The sequence below is a fragment of the Meriones unguiculatus genome, chromosome 8 (genome assembly GCF_030254825.1).
Source record: "Meriones unguiculatus strain TT.TT164.6M chromosome 8, Bangor_MerUng_6.1, whole genome shotgun sequence".
Taxonomy (NCBI): Eukaryota; Metazoa; Chordata; class Mammalia; order Rodentia; family Muridae; genus Meriones; species Meriones unguiculatus.
Window position 1 is genome coordinate 58,153,153 of NC_083356.1, and position 21,761 is coordinate 58,174,913.

At 38.6% G+C, this 21,761-nt stretch overlaps 1 protein-coding gene across 5 annotated transcripts in view; it reads left to right on the plus strand.

The window, feature by feature from the left end:
- The window catches only part of Rspo2 (R-spondin 2), a 165,265-nt gene that overhangs the window by 68,903 nt on the left and 74,601 nt on the right, over positions 1-21,761 (plus strand). For 4 of the 5 annotated variants that reach the window (XM_021644097.2, XM_060389487.1, XM_060389488.1 and 1 more), the window contains one exon: positions 14,693-14,881. In XM_021644097.2, coding sequence (XP_021499772.1) covers positions 14,693-14,881 — 189 coding nt within the window. Of the gene's footprint in view, positions 1-14,487; positions 14,509-14,692; positions 14,882-21,761 lie in introns of those variants that run through there. The other variant, XM_060389489.1, reaches the window with a different exon arrangement.

A 21,761-nucleotide genomic window follows, 5' to 3' on the forward strand; every position in this document is an offset into this window, starting at 1 on the left:
TCTTCCATCCTTTTACCCTCAGGTAATATCTATCTTTATGACTGAGGTGTGTTTCTTGTATACAACAGATTGCTGGGTTTTGTTTACGCATCCATTCTGTTAGTCTGTGTCTTTTTATTGGAGAATTAAGTCCATTGATATTGAGAGAGAGTAATGACCAGTGGCTGTTAGATCCTTTGAATTTGATGTTGGCTGTGGTCATATGGTTGTGTGCTTGGTTGCTTTTTGTTTTACTGTAGTGGGGTTATTTATTTCCTGTGTTTTCTTGAATGTAGCTAGGTTTCTTGGGTTGTATTTTCCCTTCTAGTGTCTTCTGTAATGCTGGATTTGTTTGTAGGTATTGTTGAAATTTGTTTTTGTCATTGAATATCTTGTTTTCTCTGTCTATGAGGACTGAGAGTTTTGCAGGGTATAGTAGCCTGGGCTGACATCTGTGTTCTCTTAGGGTCTGCATGATATCCGTCCAGGCCCTTCTGGCTTTCATTGTCTCTGTTGAAAAGTCACGTGTGATTCTAATGGGTTTGCCATCATATGTTACTTGGCCTTTTTCTCTTGCAGCTTTTAGTATTTTTTCTTTGTTCTGTAGACTTACGCTTTTGATTATTATGTGGTTGGAGGATTTTCTTTTCTGGTCTAATTTATTGGATGTTCTATAGGCCTCATGTATTCTTATTGGCGTCTCTTTTAAGTTGGGGAAATTTTCTTCAATGATTTTGTTGAAAATATTTTCTGGGCTTTGGTGCCGGGAATCTTCTTTTTCCTCTATTCCTATTATTCTTAGGTTTTGTCTTTTTATGTTGTCTTGAATTTCTTGGATGGTCTGTGTCAGGAATTTTTTAGATTTAACATTTTCTTTGACAGATACATCTATTTCTTCCATTGTATCTTCCACACCTGAGATTCTTTCTTCCATTTCTTGTAGCCTATTGGTTATGCTAACCTCTGTAGTTCCTGCTTTCTTCCCTAAGTTCTTTCTCTCCACAATTTCTTCCATTTGTGTTTTTTTTTAATATTTCCAATTCTATCTTCAGGTCTTGAGCTATTTTGTTGGTTTCCTTCCCCTGTCTGACTGTATTTTCATGTTTTTCTGTCAATTCCTTCAGCTGTTTGTTTGAACAATCCACTGTTTCTTTTATTTTATTCAGTGATTTAAGCATTTCCTCTCTAAAGGCCACAGACTGTTTGGCTGCAGCTTCCTCTATTTCTTTTCGTATTTTGTTGCCTCTGTTATCTTCTTCATGAGCATAGATGTTAGGTCATCTCCTTCAATTTCAATTATGCTGGGGAGTCTAGGGCTATTTGCCCCTGGATAACTGGGTTCCGGAGATGTCATGTTGCTCTGGCTTTTGTTGGTTGAACTTTTACGCTGTCCTCTACCCATTGGGATATCTTAGTTGTTTGAATTTAGTTTCTGGTTGTTCCTGGACTCTTGTAGTGGAGAGAATCCCTTTGGCTGGAAGATGGTTTTTCCTGAAGGAAGCCTTCTCAGCTTTTTGGGTATAGTCACTGGATGTCTGGTGTTTTTCAGGAGTTGCTACAGCTCACCTCAGGCATAGAGACCTGGGTGGTAACAGTGGTCCTGATTAGTCAAGAGGGCTATCCTCTCACCGGGAGAAGTCCTGGAGACAGCTGCCCTCCTTCTGGGTTTCTTGCTGTAAATTTAGTGATCAGCTGCTGTAACCTGTGTGTCCCGTGGTTTGGTCGGTTTTGTTAGGGATAACTGGTTGCCCCTCGGAGCAGTATCTGGGGTTTGATCTCAGGGTTCCCGGTCTTTTGTAGGTCTGAGGTTGGGGCTCTGTGCCCCAGAACCCAAGAGGTAATCTGTGGCAGGTGAGTACTGCTGTCCTGGTGACAGCAGGCTATCTGGGGCACAGCAGTTCACTAGGTTGGGCCAGTCTGTGGGACCTTCTCCGGGGATATACTGGGTTACCTAAGTCCGTCCCCTTTGCTTCGTTCCTTGTTCCTTGTGAGGGTTTCTCCAGACAGTGACTCTAAGACTCTGGTGTCTTGGGGCACACAGTTCTGTCTGTAAGGAGTAGTTGATACAAAGCAGGCCTCTGGGCTGGCGGAGCATGAGCCCGCCTGCTAGTCTGCAGGAGCTAAGTTTCCAATCACTCTGTGTTCCCTGTTTGGGCCCGGATCTGTGATGGCTGGGTGTACTTGCCTGTTTGCAATCTGCGGTCTGCTAGACTTTCCCTTGGTGACCCCAGCAGCGCGGTTTCTTCCTTCCCTGTGGGGCCCTCTCTGGACAGGGGTTCCCAGTCCCTGTTGCACTGGGCCGCACAGCTTGTCTGTACAGGTGAGCTGAGTACGCAGCTCTCTGAGTAGCGGGAGCTCAGTTGCCATGGTGGCGGGTACCCGCGGTCCATGAGACCTTCCAGGGAAAGACTAGGCGACCCGTGATCAGACTGGCAACTTTGCTTCCCCATGGGGTTTTCTTGCAACTGGGACTCCCAGTCTCAGGCACCCTTGTGCCCACTGATCAGCCTGGGAAAGTAATAGGGACACGCAGGCTTGAGGCTCCAGTCCAGAGACCTAAAGCCCGCGTTACCTGGGATTTCTTCCGGGTTCTGGCTGGGCAGCCAAGAGTGGACCCGACCGATTTCCATGCCGTGGGAGCCTCCCCTCACCTGGGAAACACGATCGCTGTAGTTTTAGGGCCCAGAGTTCAGTCTCCTGGTCACTGCATGGAGAGTGCTGTCCTGCTTCTCAGACACAGTGTTCTCCCAGCGCCGCCATCTTGGCTCCCCTGTGTCTTGTCTTTTAACTTGAATTTTGATATTAACTTATTAAAATAGTTTCTGAAATATATTTCTTCTTTATATTTTGTTGCCTTGTAGTCATTGGACACAGAGATGTGTTTCATACAGACATTTCCTTTCAAGTATATTATGTATTCTTGGCATAGTCACTTCCTTCCATTCTCTCTCCTGTACCCTTTCCCCTTCTCCTCATGCTAGTCTTCTTTCTTCTACAACTCTAGATTCCACATTCTGTCTCTCTCAATTTCATTTCTATTTCTGTGATAAAATATCATGATAAAAGGCAGCTTAGGAAAGAAAACAGAAAGGGTGTATTTCAGCTTTCAGTTCTAGGGCACAGTTCATCATTGTGGGGAAGTTAAGGAGTTAACTGCAGCTGCCTAAAAATAAGTCACTAATTACATCACGTCTACATCAAGAGCAGAGAATAACGAATCCATGTATGTCCACTTGCTTGCTTGACTGTGCTCAGCTTAATTTTTGTACTTCTTCATAGTTCAGATGCTCCTGTCTAGGAATGGTGCTACCTGCAGTGAGTTGGGTCTTAATCCATCAATTAACTTAAATACTCGGAAATGGATAGGCCCATAGTCCATGAATTAGAGACAATGCCACATTGAATGTATCTTCCCAGGTGATTCTAGGTAGTGCCAAGGTGACAGTTGAAGCTCACCATCATGAATGTATATGTGTATGCACACAAAACAGCTTTAGATACCTATAGAAGAATTCCAGGAACCACAAATGAGAGAAAATATGTAATATTTGTCTTTTTGCATCTAGTTTATTTTTCTTAATATGGTCTCCAGCTACATATATTTAAAAGTAAATGGACTAATTTCATTTTTCCTTATTTTGTATTTAAACCATGTTTTCTTTATCCATTCTTCTGTTATGGACACTTGGATTTCTAAATTCTTTGTTTCATTTGAGTGCTTGCATATTACTTGTGATCCTTATTCTTGAGCAGCTGCAATATGGCTGGTACTGAGTTGATCAGTGCATAAACAGACATACCAAATCTCTGAAGTGCTGAGTGTTAAGGATCAAGATCTGATTGGTAGAGATAAAGAAGTAGTTAAAGTGTTTTGCATTGTGAACTACTTGCTTTCAGATGCTCTTGTGCATTTCTGTGGCTCCCAACACTATGCATGGAGCTCTCCTTTGCTTTGTATTTTTGGTGAAACACATTGAAGGGACATTACCTTTTCTGAAGGTGGAATGGGTTGTACCAAAGTTATTTTTTTCTCTGACAACTGTTGTTATAGTCTTTCCATCTATTTTAGTCCTACAGCTGGTGTTGGCTGTTAATGATTTTTTTTAGTTGTTAAGTTCGAAAGAAAATGTTTTTATTACATTCTAGACAGGTCTGTTTTACCCTTAAACAGGGCCATTTAAGACAGCATTTTCATTTTCTCCTGCTGTCTTTTCTAGATGTACAGTCCCCGAGTGTTCTGAGCTTCTCTGGGACATGTTAGCTGACTTGTACTAGGCATTAGTGGCACGTACTCCCTGAAGACTTCTGTTTCTGTATTTAAAAAAACAAAAATGAAAACATGGCTGCGAATGTTCTCCCTCAGTACCAATTTATGAAGCTTAGGGCTGAAAGAGTGCTGGTTTGAGAGAGCTGTTAGGGGCTTATAATTGTAGTAATTTTTGTTTTGGAAGATACTAGCAGTTCATGTGTTTAAATAGTTTTGTGACTCCTAAATTTCTTCATTTTAAAATCTATCTTCTAGTGTTAAACTTTCTACAATGGCATACGTTTTCTTAGGAACAAAAATAAAACAATTAATGGCCTTTAATTCTGCCCTAATTAAGAATATTGATTCCCGAGCAGAGTGTGGTAGCATAGTATGAAAGAGGTAGGTGTTCAGCCTGAGCTGCCGAGTGACACGCTCTCAGAGAGCCAAAACAGATTCAGTCACAGAAAGAAAGCATTCATTTTTATAAAAGAGTTCCGTATTTTTGGAGGGTATACAATTTAGAAATATTATTTTCCTAATGAATAGTTCTAGAGATTATCAGTTATCCAAGCTTTAATTACTAACTGACATTTTAGGTGGATAAGATAGAATTATTAAATAACAGCATTTTTAGCTAAGCATTGGTTACTACATGTGTGAAGTCACAGCTTTGTAAATCTTGTTTTATTTCACTTTTTGTTCTTTGTTTTTCCGTTATTCATTTTCTCGAAAATAGATTTTTTTCATACAGTTTATTCTGGTTATAGTTTCCCTCTTTGCAGCTCCTCCCAGATCTTTCCTACCTTCTCACCTGCCCAAATACACAACCTTTCTTTTTCTCTCTTGTTAGAAAATAAGCAGATACCTAAAAAATAATAATAAAATAAGATAAAACAAAAAACAGACAGTCCAGAATAGGACAAAGCAAACAAAACCGAGCCAAAGAAAAACAGAAGAAACACATAGATGCAAACATTTGCACACACAGGAATCTCATAAATACACAAAAATGGAAACCATAATATAGAAACAAAAGACTTGTAAAGTTAAATCAAAATCCCACTGAGTTCATTTCATATCCCCCATCTACTGCTGGGTGTGGGGCCTGCCCAGAAATGTGGTCTGTATACACAATGAGACTGTTGGAGAAAATTAATTTTTCCTTTGTTAGTGGCTGTCAGTTAGAGATAGATCCCGGGTTAGAAAAGGGGGTTTATGTCCACTTCCCCTCTCAGCAGTTGGATCCTATCTTGTATAAGCCTTATTTTTTAAAAAAATATTGTTGAAGAACTTGTGGTGAGAAATAAACAGAAATCTTGAGAAAATATCAGTTAGCTCTAGAAGGTCAAAAATCTTGGAATTTTTTAGCCAAGATTTTCCCTTGATTATTATGTTCAGTTTTTATCTGTATTAAATACGTTTATTTTCTCTTCTAACACTATAATGTATGATATTAAGTAGTGTGGATCTATATTTTAATAGCATTTCAAATTTCAATTTTTAAACCTTGGCTATAATGACTCTGTTGTGAACATCTACATTAAAATTTGTTTTCATATTAATTGCATTCCATGTTTTATGGTGATATTTTATGTGAATACTTAGTTTTGTGCAAAATAGTAAAGTATGCAGGTAGGAGTTATGTATTTTAGTCAAGTCTTATGTGACTCATTAATTCATGGCCTAGGTTGCTTCACTGAGCTGCTGTGTGGTCCTATACAAAATTGCTGGGTTCTCATGGCAGTGTTGTCAAGATCTTATGGGAAGCATCTGGGTCCAAGTTAAGTTGTTTTCATTTCATGTAAATTTTTGATGCCACAAATTTACTTGTTTTTACCATACACTTTGGACTTGTGGCTTAGTGTGCATGTTAGCAGTTTTATGATTAGCTTCATTAATAAAGTCATCCTGTCTGTTTAGTTTAAAGATCTGTGTAACTTGTAATTTTATTTAATGAGCAAGTAAGGCGTTAAGGTGACAACAGCCCATTGTTTACTCTCCTTATTTTCAGAAATAAATATCTGTCCATTTGTCAAGAATGTATGCCTGGACCTACAAGGAATTTAGTGCTTATCTTCTTTGGCAGGCTAATAATAGAAATAGGGGAGAAGCTCCACAAGGAGAGCAACAGATCCAAAAAGTCAGGGCCCAGGGGTCTTTCCTGAGATTGATACTCCAACCAAGAACCATGCATGGAGATAACCTGGAACCTCTGCATAGATGTAGCCCATGGCAGCTCAATATCCAAGTGAGTTCCATATTAATGGGAACAGGGAATATCTCTGACATGAACTCAATGGCTGGCTCTTTGATCACCTCCCCCTGAGGGGGGAACAGCCTTACCAGGCCACAGAGGAAGACAATGCAGCCAGTCCTGATGAGACCTGATAGACTAAGATCAGAAGGAAGGAAAAGAGGACCTCCCATATCAGTGGACTTGGGGAGGGGCATATGTGAGAAGGGGGAGGGTGGGTGGGATTGGGAGCAGAGGAGGAAGGGAGCTACAGGGGGAATACAAAGTGAATAAAGTGTAATTAATAAAAATTAAAATTAAAAAAAAGGTGTCAGGCATATACTGGAAACAGATGCCTGCTCGTCATCTGCATAGGAGATAAAAATGTAGATAACTGGATACACTTAACACATGATCAGACATATAAAACATCAAGATTAACAAAAAGGCCAGACTTAATTTGCAGTTTCAAAGGAACACAATTGGATGACAGAACTTTGATTGGGATCTAACTATGCTGCTTTTTCTCGTGACACAAGTACTAGGTATGTGGTATTGCTCCTGGGTCCAAACATATCCAGGAGGCATGTTTGACCTCATGCAGAATTACCATGGCATTTTTCAGTGTTCTCCATGTTTCATGGATGAGTGTCATCTTTCCAGTCTTGGGTGGGTATAGATTTTAAAAGATGTTTTGGTTGGAAGTATGAGGCTCTGGATCTCAGCAGGGTGGAGAAGTTGAAACTTACGGAAAAAAAAAAAAAAACCCACAAATAAACATCGTCATCAAAGCTGCAAATTAAGTACTGTTTATCCACCTGCACACTTGAATTAAATCTCACAGAAATAGGCAGAGCCATTTGACTTATGACATTGATAAAATAGTCATGCTTAAGTATCTGTTTTGCCTGTGTTTGGATACAAAGTTAGGGTAGTTACCATGTCTAATAGATGGGAATGTTCTGGTTGAGTTACTCCTGGGGTATTGATTTACAATACAGAGAGGTCTACAGAGATAATTGGAATGAAGGGCAATCTGTCTGAGGACTGGGGCAAGAGGTTCTTTGCAGAACTCACCTTTGCTCTTGTTCTTTGGTCCTGAAGAGTGTTAGAAATACAGGACTAAAGGAAGCCTTAAGAGATCAGTTAGGTTGCCTGTGAGTCACAGAATCTGTGTGGGCTCCTGTCTGTAAACATTTCAGATTATCGTTATTAGTATCAGGGTTGTAAGAGTAAGGTAGGGGAAGAGAGAAGGACCCAGAGGGGACAAGAGCACCACAAGAAGACCAACAGAGTCAACTAACTTAGGCCCATGGGAGCTTACAGAGATAGAATCATCAACCAAAGAGCGTACTTGGACTGGATGTAGGTCCCCTACACATATGTAGTCAATGGGCAGCTGGATCTTCATGTGGGTTTCCTAGTAAGTTGAGCGGGTGCTATCTATGACATGGACTCTGTTGCCTGCTTTTGACCCCTTCACCCTAATGGGGTTACCTTGCGGGCCTTAGTGGATGAGGATGGGCTCAATCTTGATGCAACTTGATGTGCTAGCAGGGGTGTGGGGCTCCCCTTTTCTGAGGAGAAAGGGATAGGGGATAAGGGGAAGAGGATGGGAGTGTAGGACAGTGGGACCAGGATGCTGAGGGAGAGATCTATGATCAAGATGTAAAGTGAATATATAAATAAAAAGTAAATGTAAAAAAAGAGGTCACTTAGGTTTGGGTGTGGCACATCACTTCTGCTTTATAAGAATTCCTTATGGGTTAGGTTGCAAAGATAGTGGAGGACATAGATTATGGTAAGGATTTCCTAATTTTTTTTTTATTGTTTAAGTTTGTCAGGATTCAAGTAACTGAAGCAATGTTTTGTAACAGTTTTAAGAATACCTTTTAAAAAATAAATGTGGGACAAAATTTGTTGATTCTGAAATCTTTGTGGTCAAGATGAAAGTAGTTTTCTGATACATAAATACAAAACAAAAAAGCCTTTAATTTGTGTGATTTCCTTGGTTCTGTAATTCACTTTCCTCTGTACTTCTTACAATGGAGTATGATTTATGATGATAAAGTGCTCTTGGTTTGACCTTTGAACACAAAGCAAGTATAGCTTCACTTGAGTTTGTGATCACTGTGGGATAGAAAACCTCCTTAAACAGTCTTCTCTGAGTATAAAACTTTCAAATTCTCCTCTCTCTTCAAAGCTAGCTTTGAGATTTGAATAACCTTTTCCAAATCTGTAATTAAGCCCAAGAGCAGAAGACATGCAGCACACTGCTCAAACTGGCTGCAGAGGGCTCTGTGCTGGGCTCTGGATGTAGTATCTGCCAGCAACTCCTGTTTTGGCTCTAGTCTCCTATGTGTTTAGACAAGAATTCTTCTAAATGATAACCCTCAGGGTGGGTTTAGGGGAACACTCCTCTTGGACAACTCTGAAAATGAGTGAAGAAATTAGTGGAACTTCTAAGAAAAAAGAGTAGAATCAAGTCTGTTAAGATTATCATAGGAGTAAGACAGGAAGACAACCTTAGCAACCCAAGCTATTGGAGTTAGAAAAAGTAATACATTATTTTTGCTTGAGGAGAATTCCATGTGTGTATGTTTGTGTATCAGGGGTTGGGGGAGGTTATAAAGATATGTAAGATCTGGGCTGAGAGAAATATTTCCTAAACCTGTTCATTGTTTAAGTCTATCAAAGCTCAGAAATTACAAAGGAGGTTTTAATTTGAAGGACAGAAATGGTTGTGGTATTCAGAAAGAGCATTCTTGAAGATAACTGAGTAGTTTGGGGTAAGTAGAGGCAGCAGGTAAAACTGCTTTCAGGACACCAGATTACAGACATTGATCTGGATCATTGCTTTGGAAAGTTGGTACAGTTTTACCTAGAGGAAAAAAGTTATGCTCTGTCATATGTAATATTATCACATTTGTGAGAAATTATGAAACATTTATTGTATGTATCAACATGGATATGGAGGAACATTTGGAAAAGCATTCACCCAATATTATTACTTATAACAGAAAAGGTGATTTTTTTTTCATCTGAATTGTTTACTTCAGAAAACCTCTGGTTGGTTCTTACAGTTCCAGATTTACAGAATTAAGGCAGCTAAACTGAAAGTTAATTGGAGTACATAGTTTTGTAAGCAAGAGAATGTCCATGGGACAGGTCTCTGGGAGCCCAGGAGATAGGAGGGAATCCTGTGGAACTAAAACTTACCTGGATCAGCCAGAGTTATTGATGTGCTAGAAGCCGAGTCATTCTATGTAAGGTGTGAGGTACAGTGTGTACAATGCGTGGTGCTGTCGATCTGCTCATATGAATATGTGTTCCTTAGTGCTCTAGTAAAGATTGTATGTTCAGCAAAGGATGCCCTCTCAAAGGTAAAAAGATTCATTACCAGATTGTGTAGTTTCCAAAGTTCATATCATGTGCACAAAGATTTTTTTATATTTTCTTAAACAGAGGGACTGCCTCTGACATAATCTGATTGGCCTGCTCTTTGATCACCTCCCCCTGAGGGGAGCAGCCTTACCAGGCCACAGTAGAAGACAATGCAGCCACTCCTGATGAGAGCTGATAGACTAAGATCAGAAAGGAGAGGAAGACCTCCCCTATCAGTGGACTTGGGGAGGGGCATGCATGCAGAAAGGGGAGGGAGGGCGGGATCGGGAGGGGAGGAGAGACGGGCTTATGGGGGGATACAAAATGAATAAAGTGTAATTAATAAAAAATTTAAAAAAAGAATAACAAACTATGAGAATATTGAATTTTAGGCCATATATCTCTACCTTATTTTTTTTTTTTTACCCACCTTATCTACTAAATGGAGTATTTCTGTTGTTTATTAAACAAGGAAAGAAAAGCTGGGCCTGGTGGCAGACCTTTCTAATCCTTGCACTTAGGAGCTAGAGGTAGGTGATGTGTGAGTTTCAGGCCCGCCTGTGCTGTGTAATGAGATCCTCTCGCAACATGTGTAAAACTGGGAGTAGAGGGAAGGGTAACCGTAATCAGAATATATTACGTGAGGAAAAAAATAACATTTTCAAAAAAGGAAAAAAAAACTACAAAAAAGTGCAAAAATTTTACAGGTGAACATTTATCTTGAAGAGGTGTTATCTTTTTTTCTTCATTAATTTACTTAATCATTTTACAGCCTGTTTGCAGCACCTTCCTCCTCTATTCCCAGTCTTACTCTTACACACCTCAAGCCATTCTCCCTTCCCTTTCTCCTCAGAGAAGGGGAAGCCGCCTCCTCCTACCAACTCACTCAGACATACCAAGTCACAGCAGGACTAAGCACAATTTCTCCCAGTGAGGCCAGATAAGGCAGTCCAGCTAGGAGAAAGAGATCCAGAGGTAGGCAACAGAGTCAGAGACAGCCCTTGCTCCAATTGTTAGGAGACCCACATGATGACTGAGCTGCAAATCTGCTACATGTGTGTAGAGGGTCTAGGTTCAGCCCATGTATGTTCTTTGGTTGGTGGTTCACTCTCTGTGATCCTCCACGGGCCCAGGTTGGTTGACTCTGTCTTTTCATTGTGTCCTTGACTCCTCTGGCTCCCTTTATTCTTCCTCGCACTCTTCCACAGAGCTCCTTGACCTTGGCCTGTTCTTTGGCTGTGGGTCTCTGCATCTGTTTCCATCAACTCCTGGATGAAGCCACTTAGAAGACAGTTATTCTAGGCTCCTGTCTGCAAGCATTGCACAGTATCTTTAATAGTGTCAGGGGTTGTCTTTCACGGGGTGGATCACAAGTTGGACCAATCATTGGTTGGCTATTCCCTCAATCTCTGTTCCATCTTTATGCCTATACTTCTTGTAGGCAGGACAAATTTGAATTGAAGGTTTTATGGGTGGGCTGGTATCCTTCTTCCTCCACTGGAAGTCCCACCTGGCTATCGCAGGAGGTGACATCAGGTTCCATGTCCCTCCCTCCCACAGCATGAGCCTCTCCTGTCCCAGAGATGTTCCCCCACCCATTTCCATTTTATCTCCCCATACATGACCCTGCTGAACCCAACCCCTGTTACCCTCTCCACTCTGTTTCAAGAAGTAAAAAAATTAAAAAAACTGACAGTAAAACAATTTTAATAATAAAGGTTGCCCATGTTATCTATTCCTAAAGAGCACTTACCCTTATTTTCTTCTTTCTTTCTTTCTTTCTTTCTTTCTTTCTTTCTTTCTTTCTTTCTTTCTTTCTTTCTCACTCTCTCCTTCCTTCCTTCCTTCCTTCCTTCCTTCCTTCCTTCCTTCCTTCCTTCCTTCCTTCCTTCCTTCCTTCCTTCCTTCCTTCCTTCCTTCCTTTTTTATCGATTACAGTTCATTCACTTTGTATCACAGATATAGCCCCCTCCTTCATTCCTCCCCTTTCTTATCCCCCCTCCCTCATCTCCTTCCATGTTCCTCTCCAAGTCCACGAGTAGGGGAAATACTCCTACCCTTCTGTCTGACCCTAGCATTTCAGGTCTCATTGGGACTGGCTGCATTGTCTTCCTCTGTGGCCTGGTAAGGCTGCTCCCCCTTCAGGGAGAGGTGTTCAAGAGCCAGCCACTGCGTTTATGTCACAGACAGTCCCTATTCCCCTTACTAGGAACCCGCTTGGATACTGAGCTGCCATGGGCTACATCTTTGCAGGGGTTCTAGGTTATCTCCATGCATGGTCCTTGGTTGGAGTATCCATCTCAGAAAAGACCCATGGGCCCAGATTTTTGGTTCTGTTGGCTCTCCTTGTAGAGCTCCTGTCCCCAGATCTTTCTATCTCCCCCTTCTTTCATAAGACTCCCTACACTCTGCCCAAAGTTTGGCTATGAGTCTCAGCCTCTGCTTTGATACCCTGTTGGGCAGGTAGGGCTCCTGTCCTGTTTCCTGTTATCTCCATCTTTTGATGTCCATCCCACTTGCATTTCTCAGTGAGGATTGATCATCTTACCCCCAGGGTCCTCCTTCTTGCTTAGCTTCTTTAAGTATACAGATTTTAATATATTTATCCTGTTATATTTTTAATATCCACTTATAAGTGAGTATATACCATGTGTGTCTCTCTGCTTCTGAGATACCTCACTCATGACGATCTTTTCTAGTTCCCACAATTTGCTTGCAAATTTCATGATTTCCTTGTTTTTAATTGCTGAGTAATATTCCATTGTGTAAATGTACCAAAATTTCTGTATCCATTCTTCTGTTGAGGGACATCTGGGTTATTTCCAGCTTCTGGCTATTACAAATAAAGCTGCTATGAACATGTTTGAGCAAATGTCATTGTTGTATACTTGAGCATCTTTTGGATATATTTCTAGAAGTGGGATAGCTGGATCTTGAGGAAGCACTATTCTTAGTTGTCTGAGAAAGTGCCAGATTGATTTCCAAAGTGGTTGTAAAAGTTTACATTCCCACCAGCAGCGGAGGAGGGTTCCCCTTTCTCCATATCCTCTCCAGCATGTATTGTCACTTGAGTTTTTTATCTTAGCCATTCTGATGGGTGTAAGGTGAAATCTCAAGGTCGTTTTGATTTGCATTTCCCTGATGACTAAGGACATTGAACGTTTCTTTAAGTGTTTCTGTGCCCTTATGTTAAAAAATACATTTTCATGATCCAATCACATTGCCACTTAATGAAGTGTGAACTGTTTAAGGAGAAAAATGCACCATTATCCAAAGAGAGTTTCATATAACCAATTACATTTTCTGGTTTTACTTTTCTGTTTTTTTTCAGAATGCTAATGGGTTGAAGTACATGATCCTAATTTAAACTTTCTTTTCTGAAATGAAAATTTGTTTTCTATATTATGTTCTTTTAAATTAATTAATCAATTTATCATTATTTGTAACAATTTATTCACTTTGTTTCCTGGCTTTAGCCCTTCCCCCCCATTTCCTCCCAGTCCCACCTTCCCTCCTTCTTCTTCCCCTAATCTCCTTCCCTAGCCCACTGATAAGGGAGGCCCTCCTTCCTTTCTATCTGACCCTAGCCTATCAGGTTTTATTAGGGCTTGCTGCATAGTCTTCCTTTGTGTCCTGGCAAGGCTGCATCCCCCAGGGAGACAGCCCCTCTCCCCTTACTAGGGAACTCACTTGAAAACTGAGCAGCTAATGGGCTTCATCTGAGCAGGGGGTTTCTGTCCTCTCTATGCATGGTCCTTGGTTGGAGCATCAGTCTCTTCAGCCAGGTTGTTTTTTGCTCTGTTGGTCTCCTTGTGGAGCTCCTGTCCCCTCTAGGTCTTCCATTAGAAGTAGGAGAAGACAGGGAAAAGGACATGAGCCTTCCACAGGGGCCCTGTGAGAGACTACCCATCAGGGTATTGAAAGAGATGCTGAGACCCATAGCCAAACTTTGGGCAGAGTGCAGAGAACCTTATGGAAGGAAGGAGGAGATAGAGATTTGTTTTAAAATATATGTTTTGAGAACTTCATACGTGACCACTGCATCTATATCATTCTTACTCTCCATCTTTACATTCCAACTCCACAAGAGTCTGTCTTGCCAAACTCATGATCTTTTTTTTTTGTTATTGTTACATGTATATTCACCCTTGTATGTGCACACATGTATATATTAGACAGAATCCATTCAATTGTGTTCATATGTATATGTGTGTAGGGCTGATCTTTTGTAATTGGACAACCTAGATAAGAATTTTTCCCTGGAGGCAATTGAGTCTTCCTCTTTTAGAAAGTAGCCGCTGACTATCTACATCTCTTACTTAGGGGTAGGACCGTTTAGAACTTCCTCTGTCTGCACTGGTGTGTCAACTTGTGTAATTACTTTGGACTTATTCAGACAACCATATTGTTGAAAGTTCACCAACACATTTTCTCTGTCGTATCTAGGCAACACGATCCTTCAGCAGGCATACTTATTCTCTGACTCTCAGAATATTTCTTCCCCCTCTTTCATGATTTTTCCTGAGCCTTATGTATAGGGGTTGCATTGCAGATGTATCAATGTAGGTTTGTCATTCTGTAGACACATAGTCTCTATATTTTGACCAGGTAGGGATCTCTGTAATGGTCTCCAGCTGTGCAAAAGAAGCTTCTTCAATAATGGGTGAGAGCCAGATATATCTGTGGGTTTAAAGATGAGTATTTGGAAAACAAAAATTATAGACTTGCAGTAGCAGGTTCTCTTGGGTCTTTGACCTGAGACTTCTTTCTTTGCATGATGGTATATAGACCAAAAGTGTAATCATACTCATATTTAAAAATTTTTGTTCTTTGTTTTTCTGTTACAGCTAGCTATGTATCAAATCCCATTTGCAAAGGTTGTTTGTCTTGTTCAAAGGACAACGGGTGCAGCCGATGTCAACAGAAATTGTTCTTTTTCCTCCGAAGAGAAGGGATGCGCCAGTATGGAGAGTGCCTGCATTCCTGCCCGTCAGGGTACTATGGACACCGAGCCCCAGATATGAACAGATGTGCAAGTGAGTATCTGATTTCTATCCATCCTATTTTACTGGATATGCAATTTAGGTAAGGTGCTAAGTTTTTTTTTAATAGAAATAAATATAGGTAACAGTCTGTAGATATAGTCTAAACTAAAACTTTCAAAAATGAATAGTGTAGAATATTTTGTACAGCTGTGTATCACAAGTCAGGCACATTTTCTTTCAGTTATTTAGATTAACCATTTTTTATTATGTTGGTATACAAATGCTTGCTAGATAGAACTTTGTAAGGAGAAATTACTGCTTGCAAACCAACCAACCAACCAACCAACCAACCAACCAACCAACCACCCCACCCCTAAAATCACAAAAAATTTTACTATGCATGGAAAACTCCTCTTTGATTTAACCTTAGTTTTGTAAATCCTTTTCTTTTTCTTTTAGATATTTAATTCTTGATTTTAGTTGATATATATATATATATATATCTTTTGTTTAATATATATCTATTAATTTAAAGCACCACTACCGATAAAGATGCAATTTAGGTGTTTAGTTTCTTTTTCTTTCAAAGCATTCTAGTCAAGTAACAGGATAAACAGTTTTCACCCATAGTCAAAATAGAAATATTTAAGCTTAGATGAAATTTGGATTTCCTTTAATTTCATGATTGTTTGGGTTATTAGAGGGACATACTCATAGTAAGTATCAATACCTTGGCCAAATTTCTAAGTTTATCTTATTTCTTTAAGGTGTGTGATTTGACCATCCATAGGAGAGTAGGTATACCTGGAAACAATTTTCTGTTCTTAGTGCCTCAATCATCTCTTGTGGAATTTGAGTATCTTATTGTTTACATTTGTTCACACCTTTCATTGTGTAAGATGATAAAGCTAGAAGTGGCTAGCGTGAAGCATTTATTATAAATCTTAGAACTAGCATGATGCGAATTGTGTGTATGGGCAACAGTCTGACCATACAATGTCCTATCCAGTCGGGATATTAGTGAGTGAAAAATGATGCTACTGTTAATTGTTTAAGGGTATGCACCATAATTCAGGATGTTCTTGGACAAATTTCTATAAACAGTCGTCTCTGCAGGAGTTCCTGTTGCACCAGCAGTTTTCTTCAGAACTCCAGACAAAGGTTAACAGGCACACATGACCATGTTGACCGTTTTCTAAGAAATGGGGAATAATGTTTATAAGTCAGGCTTTAGAAAGAGAGTTTATGTATGAGAATGGACTTGTTATGGTTTTACTTTTTTTAAGTGAATGCAATCAATACTGGAAATTACAGAGATAAAGGAACTCATGACTTATATAATACAACCAAGAAGTGCTTATCAGCAAAACTCTGCAAAACTGAGTGAAAGTAGAATAATTTGTTGTACATGACATCAGATTATTATGGTTTTCCCATGCTATTGTTTTGTTTTCAGTCTAAGCCTGTATTATTACTAATTTTTGTATCGCATCAACAGAATGGGAATAATTTAAATTACAATACTGGTTATAGACAGAATTTGAAATTATAGCCACTTTTTTCTGAGATTATTGCTTGTTTATAGATACATAAACTTTGAGCAACAGTAGGATGGAAAAATCTTGTAAATTAAACTTGCCTTTGTATAATGCTGTTTTGTGTAATATAGTAAGGAGGCAAGTCTGAAGTGGTTATCTTTCAAAGAATCAGTTAGCGCTATGTTTGCTGAAGTTGGCTTCTTGGGATGTAGAGTATGAAGTCTGTAAAATCATAAGTACTCATAAAATCATTTGAACAGCATTTTGAAATATGCTGTGATAGTACTAAGAGATAATATAAATTTCATTTGTCCCAAATATTGTTTTTGGTGATGGTTCTGTCATATTTTCTCTTTCTCGTTTATTACAAATTTATTTACATGAAAGCTCATTTGATTAATTGCTATATATTCCCTTATTTAGAAAGCTCAGAAACAAATCTTATAAAATACAAATGTAAGGACCCAAAGCAAAACACTTCCCAAAGATACTAAAAGTTAGCATTTGGCTTCTGCCCTTCACATTGTGTTTCTCTGCACAGCTTTGTCTTTTCCTACATAAAAACATGTCATAGTTGTGACCTATGGATCTATCTATGCTATTTAACATAGCAGTATATATTTTTCTGGGTTTGATATACAACATTTAGCTAATTATCTGTTAGAAACTTGCATTCAAACTTTAACAATTACATGTACTTTGAGGGACATTAATTTATAAATACATTTTTCCATTTCCAAGCATACTTTTGCATATTTGTCTGATTCTTCTTTATAGCATGTACTTTTAAAATTATAATACTTTTCAAAAATCTTTAGGTGTATGTTACTCAGGTTCTGTGGAAGTTTTACATAGTATACATACAGGTATCCATTCATATCTCAATCAACAGCAGACATTTTTCCCTTGACCCTAAACAGGTATTAATGTAAAAATGTTTAAAGTGGTATTTTTGTTTCAATATACTTTTCTTTCAAATGAAGCTGTGCATTTATTTTTTAGTACAAATGCTGGCATTTAGCATATTTTTTAGAACATGTAACTTATTTCTTCTACCCACAAAATTGTCCTAAAATTTTAAAAAATTAAATGAAATATGAAATACAAATCAAAGTTGACAAATAATAAACACAGATCTATCACAAAGAGGAATGAAACATGTCACCATAGGATCCAAAAAGAATGTTGACAGGCACAGTCACAGACTCCTGGTTCAATATTCTCTCTTCTCTCAGACTAACCACCATTCTTATTTGTAAACATCACACAGCTATACTGAAATTTAAAACTTTTAGTTTAGTTAAACCCACAGATAATCAACTTGATTGTATGTCACAAAAGCACAGTTGTTTAGTTTCCGTCCTGTGTCAACATCTATATTGTATATGTTGTTTCGTCATTGTCTAAAAAATAGTGCAAGCAGCCAGGTGTGGTGGTATACACCTGGAATCTCAGCACCCAGGGAGGCAGAGGTAGGCAGATCTCTGTGAGTTTGAGGCTAGTATGGTCTACAAAATGAGTCCATGATAGCCAAGGCTACATAGATAAATCCTGTCTTGAACCCCTCCCCCCAACAGGACAAGCAGGTTGTATATTAATCTTTGCTGGATGATGTTACAGAAAGTGGTTAACATACTCTTTCAAAAATTTGGGAGTGGAGTGTAGCAATGAAGGGACTCATATATATATATATATATATATATATATATATATATATATATATATATAAAGATTAGATGTTCTTCCATGTTGTTAGGATTGAACATTTTAAATAGAAAATAAAAATATGGAGAAACTATCATCTGTCCCTAAATAAAATATAAGTGCTTCAGTACAGCTTTATTGCACAATGAGAAGTTATTCTGGGTAGATTTATTGAGACTATTGTGACAGGATTGTTTTAGACAGGATTTCTAGGTGGCCCAGGCTAGCCTGGAACACATTGTATAGCTGTGACATAGTGGTAGGTTCTCCTACCCCTACTTCTACCTCTTAGCAATGCACGTGTTACTGTATGAGCCACCTCACCTGATGTGGCAGATCTTATGGGACAATTTATGTAGCTCCCAATGATGTACTTTAAGTAGGTCCTGGAAATCACACAGTCAATATAAAACTTTGGTGACAAAGTAACAAAGTTAAATGTTAGAAGCATTTTAATTTTGACAGCATAATGATGAGTTAACAGATTCAGCAGTGGAGGCAGCAAGATCAATGATGGAAGTAGAGCCAGAATAACAGCAGTTGCCTCTTCCATTTTTCACCTGGACAATTTGTTTGCAATTTTAATATTCCTCATCTGAACATTCAGTTTCTTTCTTTGTTCCCATGATAGTAACTTGTCTATTGCTGTGCTGTGCTAAGACTCCATGACCAAGAGAACTTATAGAAGAGTTTGTTGGGGGCTTGCTTAACCGTTGCAGAGCGTGAGTGTACATGAGGATCGTGGTAGGGAGGTGCACCGTGGCACACAGGCCTTGTATTTTGCCATTGAAAAGGCAAACTTAGAGGTGGAGAAGCCTACTCCTAGAGGTGCAGTATGAAGTAGAACCAAGAATGGCGTCTAGGATTGTCTCTGATCCTGCTGCATGTTTGCCTAACTGCATATGTAATTTGTAGGAAATAGTAACAAAGGAATCACACCATTGACTAAGCTTTGGAAATGGTGAGTGGGACAGCTAATTCTTCATTTTTCCTTGTTCTTAATTAGTTCTTTGATTTTTTTACAGCCTATTTTGATCACATTCAAACCAAAGCACACTCCTTTAAGGCTCACTAGGTGCTAGGGTTCTACCAATGGAGAGCCAGGTCTGGGTTTTCCAAGGGTGTTAGGAATCTAAGCTCAAGTCATGAATGAGCAATAGGCATTTCACCTACTAAGCCATCTTCCCAGCTCCCAATAAATTATTTTAAAAATAATAATAGTATGCTTTATTAATTTACTTTTATGAAAATATTTGTTTTCTTACAATATATTTTAATCTTAATTTTCTTCTCTCTCAGCACAATCTGTTAAACATGTTATGCAGAAAGATGATGATATAAAGGCATCACAATAGTCACAATTTATCTTGTGGCAGCCCCCATTCAACATCTCTTTTATCTTTCACTGAGCTAGCAGAGATAATGATAATCAGTTTATTTCTTTTTACATCACTTAATAGAAAGTAGTTTACAATAAACCAAAAATATTTATTTTATATATTGTTTATATAAAAAGTAGACATGATTTTTGCATATACCAGAGGAAAAAAAATAGCTACAACCTATATAACGTAGTCTTAAGGATGGTGTTTTGTAAAAATAAAAAAGCTTTCACTGACCATTCCCTCCCCTCCATGTGTATGTAGTGTTTACAGACATTTCTTCCTCTCTTTCTTTGTCTCTCCATGTCTTTTCCATTACAGCCTTCTGGTTTTATTTCTTTCCTTCTTCTCCTGCCGACATGTATAGATATGGAGGTTTATAAAGAAATGGTTCCAAAGTCCTCAACAATCAGCAACAGGATACTGGTCTTGTTTGAAAACTGTGACTCATCCTGGAATATTCTTTCTTTGTGTTGTTCCTTTAAAAATGAACAAAATGATTGCTCACAATTATAAATCAGAGTATTAGGAAAACAAACCATTTTCACAAATGTGTTTCAAATCCCATTAAGTATTTCTTATTTTCTAGTGGTAGATATCATTTTGTGGCAAAACTGTGCTAGAAGGAATTCTGGGTTCTCAAGTTTGTCTGCCAGTAACTAGCTTTGTAAACTAGGACAGTTTATATAACACATTCAGAAATGAGTGTTGGCTCAGACTCTCATGAATCTATCTGTAAAACCATCACAATAGAAGAATGAAATCTTTTATAATTCCCCTTAAAGATATTGCTTTTCATTGTGACTTGATTGTTCGTTAGTTGCTTCAGAGTTCAATTTCTCTTTGTAACCCTCATATCTACGTGGTAAATAGTTAAGGGATATGTATGCATAAAAAGTGGGACATGAGCTCTTAATAAACCGATGTCTAAGTTGGAAATACTTTATGATCTAAAGTGTACTATTTATAACAAAAGAATATGGCTACATTAAGACACCGAAAGAGGATCCTGTTTCAGTATGTATTCTAAAGTGGTAGAATTTTAATATCAAGCATGTTTGTGCCTCAGCAGATATATCTGTCCTCATCTGTTGTTTCAGCTCTCAGCATCACGTTAGACAGAGTAGACTGTTCTGTTTTCTTAATTTCTTCATCTGTCCTCATCTGTTGTATCAGCATCATGTTAGACAGAGTAGACTGCTCTGTTTTCTTCCTTTAGTGGGGGTGGAGAGATGAAAGGTGTACATATAGATGAGTCCAGAGACAGATAGGTACATCAAATAAGAATGATCTGGAGCTTGAACATCAATGGCTTGAGCTTGACTTTGGACAAGAAGTGGAGTTATTAAAGAATTTAAAATGCTTAGGGCCTGGAGAGATGGCTGAGCAGTTAGGCTAGCCTGCTGCTCTTCTGGAGGACATACATTATGTTGACATATTGTTTGTCTAACAACTGACTATAACTCCAACTTCAGGGAATGTCACAATCTGCAGGCACCTATGCACATGACATCACCCACACCCACCCATCACCCACCCACCCCCTAAAAATAAATCTTTAAAAAATTAAAATACTTTAAGTTGGCACTCAAAATTGTACATAATCATATTATGTGATATATTAATATACGTATAAATTAATGTTTATCTCAGTGTGAGCATATTTATCTCCTCAGTCATCTATCATGTTGAGGTAAAAAACAAAACAAAAAAAACCTAAAGTCTTAAAAAAAAAAAAAACTAAAGTCTTTTGTGTTCTGTTACTTTTAAATGTCAACTTACCACAACCTAGAATTATCTGGGAAAGGAGTATCAATTAAAAAATTATTTATATCTGGCTCACCTATGGACATGTCTGTGAAAGACTGTCACAGTTGTTAGTTAATTTGGGAAGACTCAGCTCTTAGTGGGTAGAACTATTCCCTGTATCAGGCAGAAGACATCTAGATGAGAGAAGACAGCAGGGGTGCATTCATTTCTCTCTGTTCGTGGCTGTGGATCTCATGAGATTTTCTGTTTGAATCTCTCCTTAACTTTCTCACAGGATGGAAAGTGACCTAGAATTGTAAGCTAAATAAGCCCCTTCCTCATCTTACTTTTGTTAGAGTGTTTTATCACAGCAACAAAAATGAAACTTGAATTCTTTCTACTTGCTGTTTTGAATTATAATTACATGATCATTGTTTAAAGTAGTTAAGTCATATGAAAAATGTTTGGCCTTGAAAGGTCAAAGTGGTCCTCCTACCAACTGTAGTCAAGCAATATTAGTTTTCTCATGGTAATGGACAGCATTATGGTTAAGCTATC